The sequence below is a fragment of the Cydia amplana genome, chromosome 23 (genome assembly GCF_948474715.1).
Source record: "Cydia amplana chromosome 23, ilCydAmpl1.1, whole genome shotgun sequence".
NCBI lineage: Eukaryota > Metazoa > Arthropoda > Insecta > Lepidoptera > Tortricidae > Cydia > Cydia amplana.
The window spans coordinates 8,033,216-8,048,491 of NC_086091.1; the positions used below are offsets into that span (position 1 = coordinate 8,033,216).

The 15,276-nt window shown below is 46.4% G+C and overlaps 1 protein-coding gene across 1 annotated transcript in view; it reads left to right on the forward strand.

The window, feature by feature from the left end:
• LOC134658863 (neutral alpha-glucosidase AB) overlaps window positions 1-15,276 on the forward strand; it is a 49,571-nt gene that overhangs the window by 21,660 nt on the left and 12,635 nt on the right. Inside the window, exons 10-17 of the mRNA XM_063514533.1 lie at window positions 1,703-1,842; window positions 3,256-3,443; window positions 3,857-3,999; window positions 5,147-5,244; window positions 6,235-6,357; window positions 8,068-8,233; window positions 10,220-10,356; window positions 14,387-14,499. Of these exons, the coding sequence (XP_063370603.1) occupies window positions 1,703-1,842; window positions 3,256-3,443; window positions 3,857-3,999; window positions 5,147-5,244; window positions 6,235-6,357; window positions 8,068-8,233; window positions 10,220-10,356; window positions 14,387-14,499 (1,108 nt within the window). The remainder of the gene's footprint in view (window positions 1-1,702; window positions 1,843-3,255; window positions 3,444-3,856; window positions 4,000-5,146; window positions 5,245-6,234; window positions 6,358-8,067; window positions 8,234-10,219; window positions 10,357-14,386; window positions 14,500-15,276) is intronic.

Sequence of the window (15,276 nt, forward strand, 5' to 3'; positions counted from 1 at the left end):
GTTAAGTTACATGATGAGGCATGATGATGATGGAACAGTTAAGATAAACTAATCTTATTTTGGGGTTAAGATAATATAATATATCGTCTATTTCTTATCAATAATATATTTTGGTTGCCATTGAAGACAAGCGGCTTTGAGGTTGGATGACCTATAGCAATGCGTCGGATGTTGGCATTTTTCAGCAAAGAAATGGCAGATTTATTGCACCAAATGAAGATTATTCTAGTCAAGAAAGACTTGACGAGGGTAACTCTGATATAATAGCAGGCTACATGGATTTGTAATGTAGGTCCGATGTACGGTTATACCTAATAGGTATTGCCTAGGCCCCCCGACCAGAACTGAAATTATCAAATTAGTTTTTCAGAATGCTAATACAGTTCTTTACCAAACTTCTTTTCCCGTATTGCCTAGGTATTTTTGGAATTTTCAGTCACTCCTCCATAAGCTACCTTTTCTACTAAACTTTGAGAAGACATTACTAGGCTTATAACTTACTTATAACAAAAATAAAAATATGTAAATAAACGTTAAACATTAAGGTTTCAGATCACATAATAATAATAAAATGTGGGATGTTGATTCGACGATCATAGTTGTTTCAGCGAACGGTCTGATAGCGAAGAGTCTCGACCAACATCTTGAGAGACTCTCGCTAGGTGGTTGGATCAATGGTCAGATGCAGAAGGCGGTGATCTTGGACACGGCGCGGATAGTCCGCCGGTTCCTCTCTCTGCGGCCCTGACCACCGGTAGCTTGGGCCTTGCCCCGCTGCCGGCGGCACCCTAGGTTAGGTTTTTTATAATGTGTTTATATGTATTTTTTATTGTTTTGTAAGTGTTTTCATATTTGACTTTTATATTCATATTATAAATAACCTATTCTAAGAAATTAAATGAATAAAAAAAATAGCATTACTTCAACTCTTTTTACAAAACATTTAATATCTCCGAAACTAGAAACCCTCATAAGGTACCTTTTCCTGTGGAACGTTATAAATTAACTTTAAGTGATGATTTTCAATTTTAAGTGAGTATTTCCCTCAAGTTGGTGTGGTCAAAAATGTAGTGTGTCACTCGGTAGAAACATTGTTTAAACCTCATGCCTTGAAATCCTCGCAATGCTCAAGATTCCACTTTCAAACCACTCACTACGCTCGTGGTTCATTTTAGATTGGCCAAACAACGTAAAGTAAATGTTGTAGTCAAAAATATTAACATTTGAACAAACTTTCAGGCCCGGTTCACATTGACTGGCTGCACCACTGTGCACATACAAAGTTTATACTAGCTGTAACTTTTTTACATTAAGTCGAAATTAAATAAGAAGAATAATTATGAAAAGTACTAAATAGGTACTAAATCTTTGTCAAAAGATGGATTCGATATAACGCCTACAAATAGGGGAACTGGACTTGGTCCTGTCAACCTGACGTCAGAATGGCTGGCCACTTTATTTTCAATATTTCTCGATTTCTATTGAGGTACTAAATATTTGATGTCAGGTACCAAATAGTACTAAATAGGTACTAAATCTTGGAGTAACGCTCGTTATAAATAGCCATCATGGTCCTGTCATCCTGACGCTCACTAATATTATTAATCTATATCTCGGGCCGTAGAATACTATAAAAAATGCAAGTCTTATGCTAAGTCGCTAATATACCAACCTCTACAATTCAGTTCATATATTCCACCAGAAATTCTCCATCGCGTACCACCAATGTCGCTGGAACTATGTGGACGAGAATGACGTGCGACAAGTGGACGACAACTTTGACGTGCACGACCTGCCCGTCGACGCCATCTGGCTCGACATCGAGTACACAGACAGAAAGATGTAAGTATACATATATAAAGTTGTATAACTTGTATAGAATGACGTGCGACAAGTGGACGACAACTTTGACGTACACGACCAGCGACCTGCCGTTGACGCCTGGCTCGACATCGAGTACACAGACAGAAAGATGTAAGTATACATATATAAAGTTGTATAAAATGACGTGCGACAAGTGGACGACAACTTTGACGTGCACGACCTGCCCGTCGACGCCATCCGGCTCGACATCGAGTACACAGACAGAAAGATGTAAGTATATACATATAATTATAATGTTGTATAGAATGACGTGCGACAAGTGGACGACAACTTTGACGTACACGACCAGCGACCTGCCGTTGACGCCTGGCTCGACATCGGGTACACAGACAGAAAGATGTAAGTATACATATATAAAGTTGTATAACTTGTATAGAATGACGTGCGACAAGTGGACGACAACTTTGACGTACACGACCAGCGACCTGCCGTTGACGCCTGGCTCGACATCGGGTACACAGACAGAAAGATGTAAGTATACATATATAAAGTTGTATAACTTGTATAAAATGACGTGCGACAAGTGGACGATAACTTTGACGTACACGACCAGCGACCTGCCGTTGACGCCTGGCTCGACATCGGGTACACAGACAGAAAGATGTAAGTATACATACATAAAGTTGTATAAAATGACGTGCGACAAGTGGACGACAACTTTGACGTGCACGACCTGCCCGTCGACGCCATATGGCTCGACATCGAGTACACAGACAGAAAGATGTAAGTATACATATATAAAGTTGTACAACTTGTATAGAATGACGTGCGACAAGTGGACGACAACTTTGACGTGCACGACCTGCCCGTCGACGCCATCTGGCTCGACATCGAATACACAGACAGAAAGATGTAAGTATACATATATAAAGTTGTACAACTTGTATAGAATGACGTGCGACAAGTGGACGACAACTTTGACGTGCACGACCTGCCCGTCGACGCCATCTGGCTCGACATCGAGTACACAGACAGAAAGATGTAAGTATACATGTATAAAGTTGTACAGAATGACGTGCGCCAAGTGGACGACAATTTTGACGTGTACGACAATTCTGTTGACGCTATCTGGGCCGATGTTAAATATACAGACGGAATGATGTAACATTCAAACAAAAAATGAAGTCACATCACAACCCTTCTGTCTCTAAGGGCCACTAACTTGTGGTTAACCGGTTCTGTCTCTAACTTGGGGTTAACCGGTTAAACCCGGAATTACCAGTACAATTTAACCCTGTGCTAATCGTTATCTACGAGTTAGTGGCTAACGCTGGTTGCACGTGCCCTAATAGAGGTGTATACTATACTTAATACTATAGATTATGTCTTTCTTTCGATTTCATCCCCACAATTCTTTTTTTTTTCTCCTAGGTACTTCACCTGGGACGCCGAAAAGTTCCCCCACCCGGCCGACATGGTCGCCAACCTGACCGCCAAGGGTCGGAGGTTGGTCGCCATCATCGACCCGCACATCAAACGGGAACCCGGATACTTCCTACACGAAGACGCGACAGAGAACGGGTACTATGTGAAGGACAAGGACGGGAAAGATTATGAAGGTTAGTGTACTTGTGGTTCTGACTCACGATACCAACATGACTCCGCCATTTTGAAAATTATCTAAAATCTGAATCCACAAAATAATCCATTTAATTATCAAACCTGCTCACAAAATTTCGTGAGAATCGTTTGCGTAATGTGACCTGTAGAAGAGTATGCACTTAGATCCATACAATAAGCGGTACAAAATCTGAATCGGCAAAATAATCTTATAATTATCGATTCTGCTCACAAAATTTCACGAGAATTGGTTAAGTATTGCGACCTGTAGAAGAGAGCAGCCCGTAAAATCGTGTTAAAAAAATTGCTTGAGAACGAGATTTGTGATCATCTGCGAAATTCAATAGGGCTTCGTGGGGAACTTAGTAAAAACCTAGTTCTAAGTCTTTTAACTCTTATAAATTGTCACCAGGCTGGTGCTGGCCCGGCTCCTCCTCCTACCTGGACTTCTTCGACCCTCGCGTGAGCAAGTACTACTCCGAGCGCTACCAGTTCAACAACTGGCCTGGATCCAGCAAAGACGTGCACCTCTGGAACGACATGAACGAGCCCAGCGTGAGTAATATGAACCTTACTACGTTGAGATAAGGTCCCTCTTCGCTCGGTCAGCAAGTACTACTCCGAGCGCTACCAGTTCAACAACTGGCCTGGATCCAGCAAAGACGTGCACCTCTGGAACGACATGAACGAGCCCAGCGTGAGTAATATGAATCTTACTACGTTGAGATAAGGTCTCTCTTGGCTTGGTCAGCAAGTACTACTCCGAGCGCTACCAGTTCAACAACTGGCCCGGATCCAGCAAAGACGTCCACCTCTGGAACGACATGAACGAGCCCAGCGTGAGTAATATGAACCTTACTACGTTGAGATAAGGTCCCTCTTCGCTCGGTCAGCAAGTACTACTCCGAGCGCTACCAGTTCAACAACTGGCCTGGATCCAGCAAAGACGTGCACCTCTGGAACGACATGAACGAGCCCAGCGTGAGTAATATGAACCTTACTACGTTGAGATAAGGTCCCTCTTCGCTCGGTCAGCAAGTGCTACTCCGAGCGCTACCAGTTCAACAACTGGCCTGGATCCAGCAAAGACGTGCACCTCTGGAACGACATGAACGAGCCCAGCGTGAGTAATATGAACCTTACTACGTTGAGATAAGGTCCCTCTTCGCTCGGTCAGCAAGTACTACTCCGAGCGCTACCAGTTCAACAACTGGCCTGGATCCAGCAAAGACGTGCACCTCTGGAACGACATGAACGAGCCCAGCGTGAGTAATATGAACCTTACTACGTTGAGATAAGGTCTGTCTTTGCTTGGTCAGCAAGTACTACTCCGAGCGCTACCAGTTCAACAACTGGCCTGGATCCAGCAAAGACGTCCACTCTGGAACGACATGAACGAGCCCAGCGTGAGTGGAATATGAACCTTACTACGTTGAGATAAGGTCTCTCTTTGCTCGGTCAACAAGTACTACTCCGAGCGCTACCAGTTCAACAACTGGCCCGGATCCAGCAAAGACGTGCACCTCTGGAACGACATGAACGAGCCCAGCGTGAGTAATATGAACCTTACTACGTTGAGATAAGGTCTCTCTTTGCTCGGTCAACAAGTACTACTCCGAGCGCTACCAGTTAAGCCAAATGATTAACCCTTAATGTGTCCGATTATTTATTTAAGTTGTAATATAATTAATATGTTTACTAGGTATTCAACGGGCCTGAAATCACCATGCCCAAGGATTGCCGACATTACAAGCCTCCCCAGGACGGACACGACGGACTCGCCTCCTATTGGGAACACAGGTATTGTAAAAATAGGGGAGTTTCATCTATCAAAATTAAATTATGAAAGTATGTTATATCAAATTTAAACTGTCGTGAGACATACTAACATTGAATAATTTTACGGTTTAGACTCACTTGTCCGAAACATGTCGCGCGACTCGCGCGAGTGACTTAAAACAAGTGAGTCTAAACCGTAAAATTATTCAATGTATGTTATATCGTTTTTGCCATAAGAAATACAAGTTTAATACTATTGCGTTAGGAAATGAGATTTATTCAGGGTTCGAAATTATCCAGATAATTATAGTCTTTGATAATGATAAATATCGGATAATTATCCCTGGTGTGGATTATTTTCTTTGAATTCTTTGATAGTAAAAAATAATGATTTTATAATTTACGTTTTATAAATTTTAAGTTATTATCAAATCGATAATTATCAGGCATTCAAATCACGATAATTATCAAGATAACTATCATTGATAATGCTCCTTTCGAACCCTGGCTTCATATTTAATTTCAAAATTGTAATTGCGATTTTATTATCAGCATGTCACGTGACCGCAAACGGCGACCGCCATTTTTGTCTCATGAGTGACGTCACTGTAGCAGAAACAAGCACTTCACGTTTGACATTTCTTTGTTACTGCGCTGCCATTATGACGTCACAACGTCACACGAATAGCGCCTGCCTTTTTGGCGCAAACATTTATAAACTTATAATTTTAATCCAATTTTCTTTGCATATGTGACGTTATCTATGAAAAGGGACCTTATTTTCGATGGCGCTTACGCCATTATTAACGATGCTCCGATATAAATACAATGCCGCGCGACGCTGTGTGGCGTAAGCGCCATCCACAATAAGGTCCCTGTTCATAGATAATGCCCCATATAGCGATGTTGTTTTCATGAAATAAAACAACCACGCATTTAAGACACTCCCTTTGGTCGTGTTATAATTTCCTACTTTTCGCACTTGTATCGTAATGTACAATTTTTTTTCAGACACGTCCACAATGAATACGGTCTATCACAAATAAAAGGCACCCACCAGGGCATGTTGGATCGCGCCGACGGCAAATATCGGCCCTTCATTCTCACACGTTCCGCGTTCGCCGGCACTCAGAGGTAACCACATGTACTTAACTGTCCATCGTGGACCTTATGTCCTTACAGTAAGGTTCACAATGAATACGTTCTAGCACACATCAAAGGCACTTCATCGCCGGCACTCAGAGGTGTAACACTCTTAACTGTCCACCGTGGACCTTATGTCCTTACAGTAAGGTTCACAATGAATACGTTCTAGCACACATCAAAGGCACTTCATTATCACGCATTCCGCGTTCGCCGGCACTCAGAGGTAACCAAATGTAACTTAACTGTCCATTGTGGACCTTATGTACTCACAGTAAGTTTCACAATGAATACGGTCTAGCGCACATCAAAGGCACTTCATTATCACGCGTTCCGCGTTCGCCGGCACTCAGAGGCGTAACACTTTTAACTGGCCATCGTGGACCTTATGTCCTCACAGTAAGGTTCACAATGAATATGGTCTAGCACACATCAAAGGCACTTCATTATCAGGCGTTCCGCGTTCGCCGGCACTCAGAGGTGTAACACTCTTAACTATCCATCGTGGACCTTATGTCCTTACTGTAAGGTTCACAATGAATACGGTCTAGCACACATCAAAGGCACTTCATTATCACGCGTTCCGCATTCGCCGGCACTCAGAGGTAACCACATGTAACTTAACTGTCCATCGCGGACCTTATGTCCTTACAGTAAGGTTCACAATGAATACGTTCTAGCACACATCAAAGGCACTTCATCGCCGGCACTCGGAGATGTAACACTCTTAACTGTTCATCGTGGACCTTATGTCCACACAGTAAGATTCACAATGAATACGGTCTAGCGCACATCAAAGGCACTTCATTATCACGCGTTCCGCGTTCGCCGGCACTCAGAGGTAACCACATGTAACTTACCTGGCCATCGTGGACCTTATGTCCTCACAGTAAGGTTCACAATGAATACGTTCTAGCGCACATCAAAGGCACTTCATCCTCACGCGTTCCGCGTTCGCCGGCACTCAGAGGCGTAACACTTTTAACTGGCCATCGTGGACCTTATATCCTCACAGTAAGGTTCACAATGAATACGTTCTAGCGCACATCAAAGGCACTTCATTATCACGCGTTCCGCGTTCGCCGGCACTCAGAGGCGTAACACTTTTAACTGGCCATCGTGGACCTTATGTCCTCACAGTAAGGTTCACAATGAATACGGTCTAGCACACATCAAAGGCACTTCATTATCACGCGTTCCGCGTTCGCCGGCACTCCGAGGTGTAACACTCTTAACTGGCCATCGTGGACCTTATCTCCTTACAGTAAGGTTCACAATGAATACGGTCTAGCACACATCAAAGGCACTTCATTATCACGCGTTCCGCGTTCGCCGGCACTCCGAGGTGTAACACTCTTAACTGGCCATCGTGGACCTTATCTCCTTACAGTAAGGTTCACAATGAATACGGTCTAGCGCACGACAAAGGCACTCACCAGGGCATGTTGGATCGCGCCGACGAAGCCTTAAGGCCTGTGCACACCAGCTTGCGTGTGCGTGACGTGCACGTGCGCTAAAATGTTGGAGCCGCACACGCACACGTCACGCAAGTGGTGTGCCGTCTCTCATAAGGATCTGTATACTACAACGCTGCACGCGCACGTGCACGTCACACACACGCAGCCGGTGTGCACAGGCCTTTAGTTTTGAAAATACTCTTTATTAAAGTACAGCTTTTAAATATAATGTAACTTTGTACAGATACGCAGCCGTGTGGACAGGCGACAATATGGCGGAATGGGGTTTCCTGGCCGTCTCCATTCCCCAGTGCATCTCGATGTCCGTCGCCGGCATCAGCTTCTGCGGGTCCGACGTCGGCGGATTCTTCAAATACCCTGAGGCTGAGCTGATGACGAGGTGGTACCAGGTTAGTGATACCCTTCGGCTGAGTTACATCGCTTAGGTCGATGTTATCCTTGGGGCAAAGTAACCAGTTTTTGGGGCAAAGTTACCATACATTGGGGCAAAGTTACCATACATGAGCAAAGTTACCATACATTGGGCAAAGTTACCATACATTGGGCAAAATTACCATACATTGGGCAAAGTTACCATACATTGGGTCAAAGTTACCCTCTATTGGGCTATCATTCTCCGTTGGGGTCAGAGTAAGTATCAAGTGCAACCATTCTCATGTGCATCTCGATGTCCGTCGCCGGCATCAGCTTCTGCGGGTCCGATGTCGGCGGATTCTTCAAGTACCCTGAGGCTGAGCTGATGACGAGGTGGTACCAGGTTAGTGATACCCTTCGGCTGAGTTACATCGCTTAGGTCGATGTTATCCTTGGGGCAAAGTAACCAGTTTTTGGGACAAAGTTACCATAGATTGGGGCAAAGTTACCATACATGAGCAAAGTTACCATACAATGGGCAAAGTTACCATACATTGGGCAAAATTACCATACATTGGGCAAAGTTACCATACATTGGGTCAAAGTTACCCTCTATTGGGCTATCATTCTCCGTTGGGGTCAGAGTAAGTATCAAGTGCAACCATTCTCATGTGCATCTCGATGTCCGTCGCCGGCATCAGCTTCTGCGGGTCCGATGTCGGCGGATTCTTCAAGTACCCTGAGGCTGAGCTGATGACGAGGTGGTACCAGGTTAGTGATACCCTTCGGCTGAGTTACATCGCTTAGGTCGATGTTATCCTTGGGGCAAAATAACCAGTTTTTGGGGCAAAGTTACCATACATTGGGGCAAAGTTACCATACATGGGCAAAGTTACCATACATTGGGCAAAGTTACCATACATTGGGCAAAGTTACCATACATTGGGCAAAGTTACCATACATTGGGTCAAAGTTACCCTCTATTGGGCTATCATTCTCCTTTGGGGTCAGAGTAAGTATCAAGTGCAACCATTCTCATGTGCATCTCGATGTCCGTCGCCGGCATCAGCTACTGCGGGTCCGACGTCGGTGGATTCTTTAAATACCCTGAGGCTGAGCTGATGACGAGGTGGTATCAGGTTAGTGATATACCCTGAGTTACCATCCTTTAGGTCTATGTTACCCTTGGGGCAAACTAACCCGTTTTGGATCAAAATTATGCTGATTGGGGCAAAGTTACCATATGCTGGGGCAAAGTTACCATATGCTGGGGCAAAGTTACCATACATTGGGGCAAAGTTACAATACATTGGGTCAAAGTTACCCTCTATTGGGCTACCATTCTCCGTTGGGGTCAGAGTAAGTACCAAGTGTAACCATTCTAATGTGCATCTCGATGTACGTCTTTGTAATTAGCGGGCGAGCTGTTGTATTGTGACCTAAAATAATTTCGAATAATAGTACATTATTGTCGAGGTTCGGAAGTAGCTACTTGCTGGCTGAGGATTCGTTTTAAACGGACGACCTTGGGAGTCATATATAGTGCTTTTCTCAAAAATGGTGCAAGAAATAGAAATTATTTACCGGAGCAACGGTCTAATTATGACAGAAAAAAGTAAAACTATTGAAAATATTTGCTTTGCCGCCTTTAAAAAAAAAGAAGTGAATTTTTCTGCCGAAAATACGCCAACCTATTTGAGACACCTAAATAGTCGTGGTACCAACATTATAATAATAAGTGCTGATCATCTGTTTGGCTGTTTAATTGGACCTATGCCTTCATTTGATATGGCCATTTCAACTTTTAAAAAGTTTGGAACTCGTTAAATAATGGAATTTATATGCAACATTGCAGTCCCGAAATCGAGACTGCAATGTTTTTAACTTTTGAATTTTTTGACTGACCATAAACTACGCACTTCGCGACCAATTTTTTAACCGGCAACGTCGACTTTGCCGTCCATTTTTGAGAAAAAGTATATTGGTCTAAGTCTCTTTCATAAATTGTGTTCTTGTTCCAGGCGGGTGCGTTCCAGCCGTTCTTCCGCGCCCACTCCCACATCGAGACCAAGCGCCGCGAGCCCTGGCTGTACGAGCCCGCCACCACCGCGCTCATCCGAGACGCGTTGCGCAGGAGATACGCACTCATAGACTACTGGTATGTTGCTGAACCTCTTGTCTGTGTGTGGGGGGTATTCCCACTGTCCAGCCGTTCTTCCGCGCCCACTCCCACATCGAGACCAAGCGCCGCGAGCCCTGGCTGTACGAGCCCGCCACCACCGCGCTCATCCGAGACGCGTTGCGCAGGAGATACGCACTCATAGACTACTGGTATGTTGCTGAACCTCTTGTCTGTGTGTGGGGGGTATTCCCACTGTCCAGCCGTTCTTCCGCGCCCACTCCCACATCGAGACCAAGCGCCGCGAGCCCTGGCTGTACGAGCCCGCCACCACCGCGCTCATCCGAGACGCGTTGCGCAGGAGATACGCACTCATAGACTACTGGTATGTTGCTGAACCTCTTGTCTGTGTGTGGGGGGTATTCCCACTGTCCAGCCGTTCTTCCGCGCCCACTCCCACATCGAGACCAAGCGCCGCGAGCCCTGGCTGTACGAGCCCGCCACCACCGCGCTCATCCGAGACGCGTTGCGCAGGAGATACGCACTCATAGACTACTGGTATGTTGCTGAACCTCTTGTCTGTGTGTGGGGGGTATTCCCACTGTCCAGCCGTTCTTCCGCGCCCACTCCCACATCGAGACCAAGCGCCGCGAGCCCTGGCTGTACGAGCCCGCCACCACCGCGCTCATCCGAGACGCGTTGCGCAGGAGATACGCACTCATAGACTACTGGTATGTTGCTGAACCTCTTGTCTGTGTGTGGGGGGTATTCCCACTGTCCAGCCGTTCTTCCGCGCCCACTCCCACATCGAGACCAAGCGCCGCGAGCCCTGGCTGTACGAGCCCGCCACCACCGCGCTCATCCGAGACGCGTTGCGCAGGAGATACGCACTCATAGACTACTGGTATGTTGCTGAACCTCTTGTCTGTGTGTGGGGGGTATTCCCACTGTCCAGCCGTTCTTCCGCGCCCACTCCCACATCGAGACCAAGCGCCGCGAGCCCTGGCTGTACGAGCCCGCCACCACCGCGCTCATCCGAGACGCGTTGCGCAGGAGATACGCACTCATAGACTACTGGTATGTTGCTGAACCTCTTGTCTGTGTGTGGGGGGTATTCCCACTGTCCAGCCGTTCTTCCGCGCCCACTCCCACATCGAGACCAAGCGCCGCGAGCCCTGGCTGTACGAGCCCGCCACCACCGCGCTCATCCGAGACGCGTTGCGCAGGAGATACGCACTCATAGACTACTGGTATGTTGCTGAACCTCTTGTCTGTGTGTGGGGGGTATTCCCACTGTCCAGCCGTTCTTCCGCGCCCACTCCCACATCGAGACCAAGCGCCGCGAGCCCTGGCTGTACGAGCCCGCCACCACCGCGCTCATCCGAGACGCGTTGCGCAGGAGATACGCACTCATAGACTACTGGTATGTTGCTGAACCTCTTGTCTGTGTGTGGGGGGTATTCCCACTGTCCAGCCGTTCTTCCGCGCCCACTCCCACATCGAGACCAAGCGCCGCGAGCCCTGGCTGTACGAGCCCGCCACCACCGCGCTCATCCGAGACGCGTTGCGCAGGAGATACGCACTCATAGACTACTGGTATGTTGCTGAACCTCTTGTCTGTGTGTGGGGGGTATTCCCACTGTCCAGCCGTTCTTCCGCGCCCACTCCCACATCGAGACCAAGCGCCGCGAGCCCTGGCTGTACGAGCCCGCCACCACCGCGCTCATCCGAGACGCGTTGCGCAGGAGATACGCACTCATAGACTACTGGTATGTTGCTGAACCTCTTGTCTGTGTGTGGGGGGTATTCCCACTGTCCAGCCGTTCTTCCGCGCCCACTCCCACATCGAGACCAAGCGCCGCGAGCCCTGGCTGTACGAGCCCGCCACCACCGCGCTCATCCGAGACGCGTTGCGCAGGAGATACGCACTCATAGACTACTGGTATGTTGCTGAACCTCTTGTCTGTGTGTGGGGGGTATTCCCACTGTCCAGCCGTTCTTCCGCGCCCACTCCCACATCGAGACCAAGCGCCGCGAGCCCTGGCTGTACGAGCCCGCCACCACCGCGCTCATCCGAGACGCGTTGCGCAGGAGATACGCACTCATAGACTACTGGTATGTTGCTTAACCTCTTGTCTTTGTGTGACAAGGAACCTTTTTTTTTGACGGACTGGGAATGCATTTACGTACGGTGTGTGGGACTCGCCGCTCCTTATCCCTCTGTTGGCGAGAGGGTTGGGGGGGGGGGAGATTTGGCCCTACCCACTCCGGCGGGATAGGCTGAGGGCGATTATGGATCCTGCAGGCTGTAGTGGGTGCGCTACGCGTACACTCACGTAAACTCACACTCCCTTAGTTTAGCCCTATATAAGCTTTTACATGACGTTATTCAAGACATTATAGATCGATACTCCAAGCAAGTTGTTTCATTCAACGTCCCACATCACATGGCGATCCTGCCAGTGCGGCCTTGCGCTGCACTGGCGGCGCGCCGCGCCAGGCAGAGAACCAAAAGCAAAATTCATCATTAAATTATATATGAAAAATAATTTATGGACAATTGTGATAACTATAAACAATAGGAAATTGACGGTGGACAAATTTAAATACTGCGAAGTGGACTTTATTTTTATTTCGAAGGCAATTAACTACTACTATTAAAATCCGTGGAACTGTTTGAACACTTATAGTGAATTGGTTGCTGGAACTTTACTTCATCAATTTGCGCTTTGATAAACTAGTGACAATGGACAGTTGGACACATTTCATTAAGTTATTACTAGATTTACAGTCATAAAAAGACGAAGTGCGTGAACAGTGACTCTCCTTCGATCGTGAAATAAATTCGTTATTTTGAGAAAGTGTAAAATCTTAACTACTGGTGACTTATGGACAAAAATTTGGATGGACAGAAAATAACGGTTAAAGATGGTCTATTTCAAAGTTATGTAATAAAAAGGCGGGATTTGTAGTGATGGTGTTGGTATGCTGCTGGGCGTTGTTCGTGTCGTGAGGCCGAAGGATGGGTGCTAAATAGAAATAAAAAGGATCGGCACAGACGACGAGAAATCCATCATGTTAAAATGAAAGAGTGCTTTATTGATATAGTTATAATTTCGTAGATTTTTTTTCTGTTCTGAAGTTGTATTCCTAAAATGTGTAATACCCAAAGTTATGTAGTGATCGCTTTGTCCACGTGATAAAATAAATGTCACATTTTAACTCCACGGGATAGAAAGTGACGTACACCGTTTTATCACGCTGTCACGTAGACAAAAACGGCCATCATTTCCGTACTGACCGAATGTTTAGTTATTTTTTGCAATTTTTTATAGAACGATTTTTCTATACAGCACAACACAAGGTTTGAACCCACAATTTTTGATCGCATTGCTAAGATGGCCCGGTTCTTAAACTTGCCTACTTTCAAAATTTCAATGGATTCAAAATTTGCGCGCATGTTTGCTAGTACCATAGACAAAACTGCAAGTTCATATTAACACGTTCAGTGCCACGAGTGCAGCCGATAACACGGGAAAGGCCGTATGTAGCGAAGAGCGTCTAGCGGGTCGCTAACAGTATAGGTATGTGTTTAGAGTAAGAAAAGGATAAAAATATAAAATACGATGGACCATCTTAGGCGCAAGTACCTTACTAAAATTAATGCATGAACTGTACATGTAAAAGGGGTTTTGAATATATTTTTTTACTATAACAGTTTTGAATGATTCACGGTTAGTTTCAGTAGACTTATATCGACAATACAAAAGGTAATCACGGTTCATATCCCGGTCGATATAAGTGGGTCAATCATCTATTTCTTGTTGTTATTCTGTCCCATCAGCGCGGAGACAATAGTAGCATAGATTGTTAGAAGAACTGCTGTAGGTACCATGTTCTACTAACATGCTCAGTAGATGTCCCATTATGGAAAGATCTTATAATTACCTAGAAAAACCTAGAATTTTAAGAGTGACTCAGGAGACCGTAACCGTAACGTGTGACAAGAAAAAGTTGATTAACCCACAGTCTAAGTTTTTTACTTATATTTAATATGTTTTTGTTAAAGGTACACTCTGTTCTACGAGCACTCCGTGGACGGGCTGCCCATCATGCGACCCGTGTTCCACGATTATCCCGAGGAAGAGGAGACCTTCGACATCCAGGACCAGTACTTACTCGGTAAGTTACCAGTCGGTGGAGCGGTACACTCTTGGTAAGGGTACACTCTGTTCTACGAGCACTCCGTGGACGGGCTGCCCATCATGCGACCCGTGTTCCACGATTATCCCGAGGAAGAGGAGACCTTCGACATCCAGGACCAGTACTTACTCGGTAAGTTACCAGTCGGTGGAGCGGTACACTCTTGGTAAGGGTACACTCTGTTCTACGAGCACTCCGTGGACGGGCTGCCCATCATGCGACCCGTGTTCCACGATTATCCCGAGGAAGAGGAGACCTTCGACATCCAGGACCAGTACCTACTCGGTAAGTTACCAGTCGGTGGAGCGGTACACTCTTGGTAAGGGTACACTCTGTTCTACGAGCACTCCGTGGACGGGCTGCCCATCATGCGACCCGTGTTCCACGATTATCCCGAGGAAGAGGAGACCTTCGACATCCAGGACCAGTACCTACTCGGTAAGTTACCAGTCGGTGGAGCGGTACACTCTTGGTAAGGGTACACTCTGTTCTACGAGCACTCCGTGGACGGGCTGCCCATCATGCGACCCGTGTTCCACGATTATCCCGAGGAAGAGGAGACCTTCGACATCCAGGACCAGTACTTACTCGGTAAGTTACCAGTCGGTAGAGCGGTAAACTCTTGGTAAGGGTACACTCTGTTCTACGAGCACTCCGTGGACGGGCTGCCCATCATGCGACCCGTGTTCCACGATTATCCCGAGGAAGAGGAGACCTTCGACATCCAGGACCAGTACTTACTCGGTAAGTTACCAG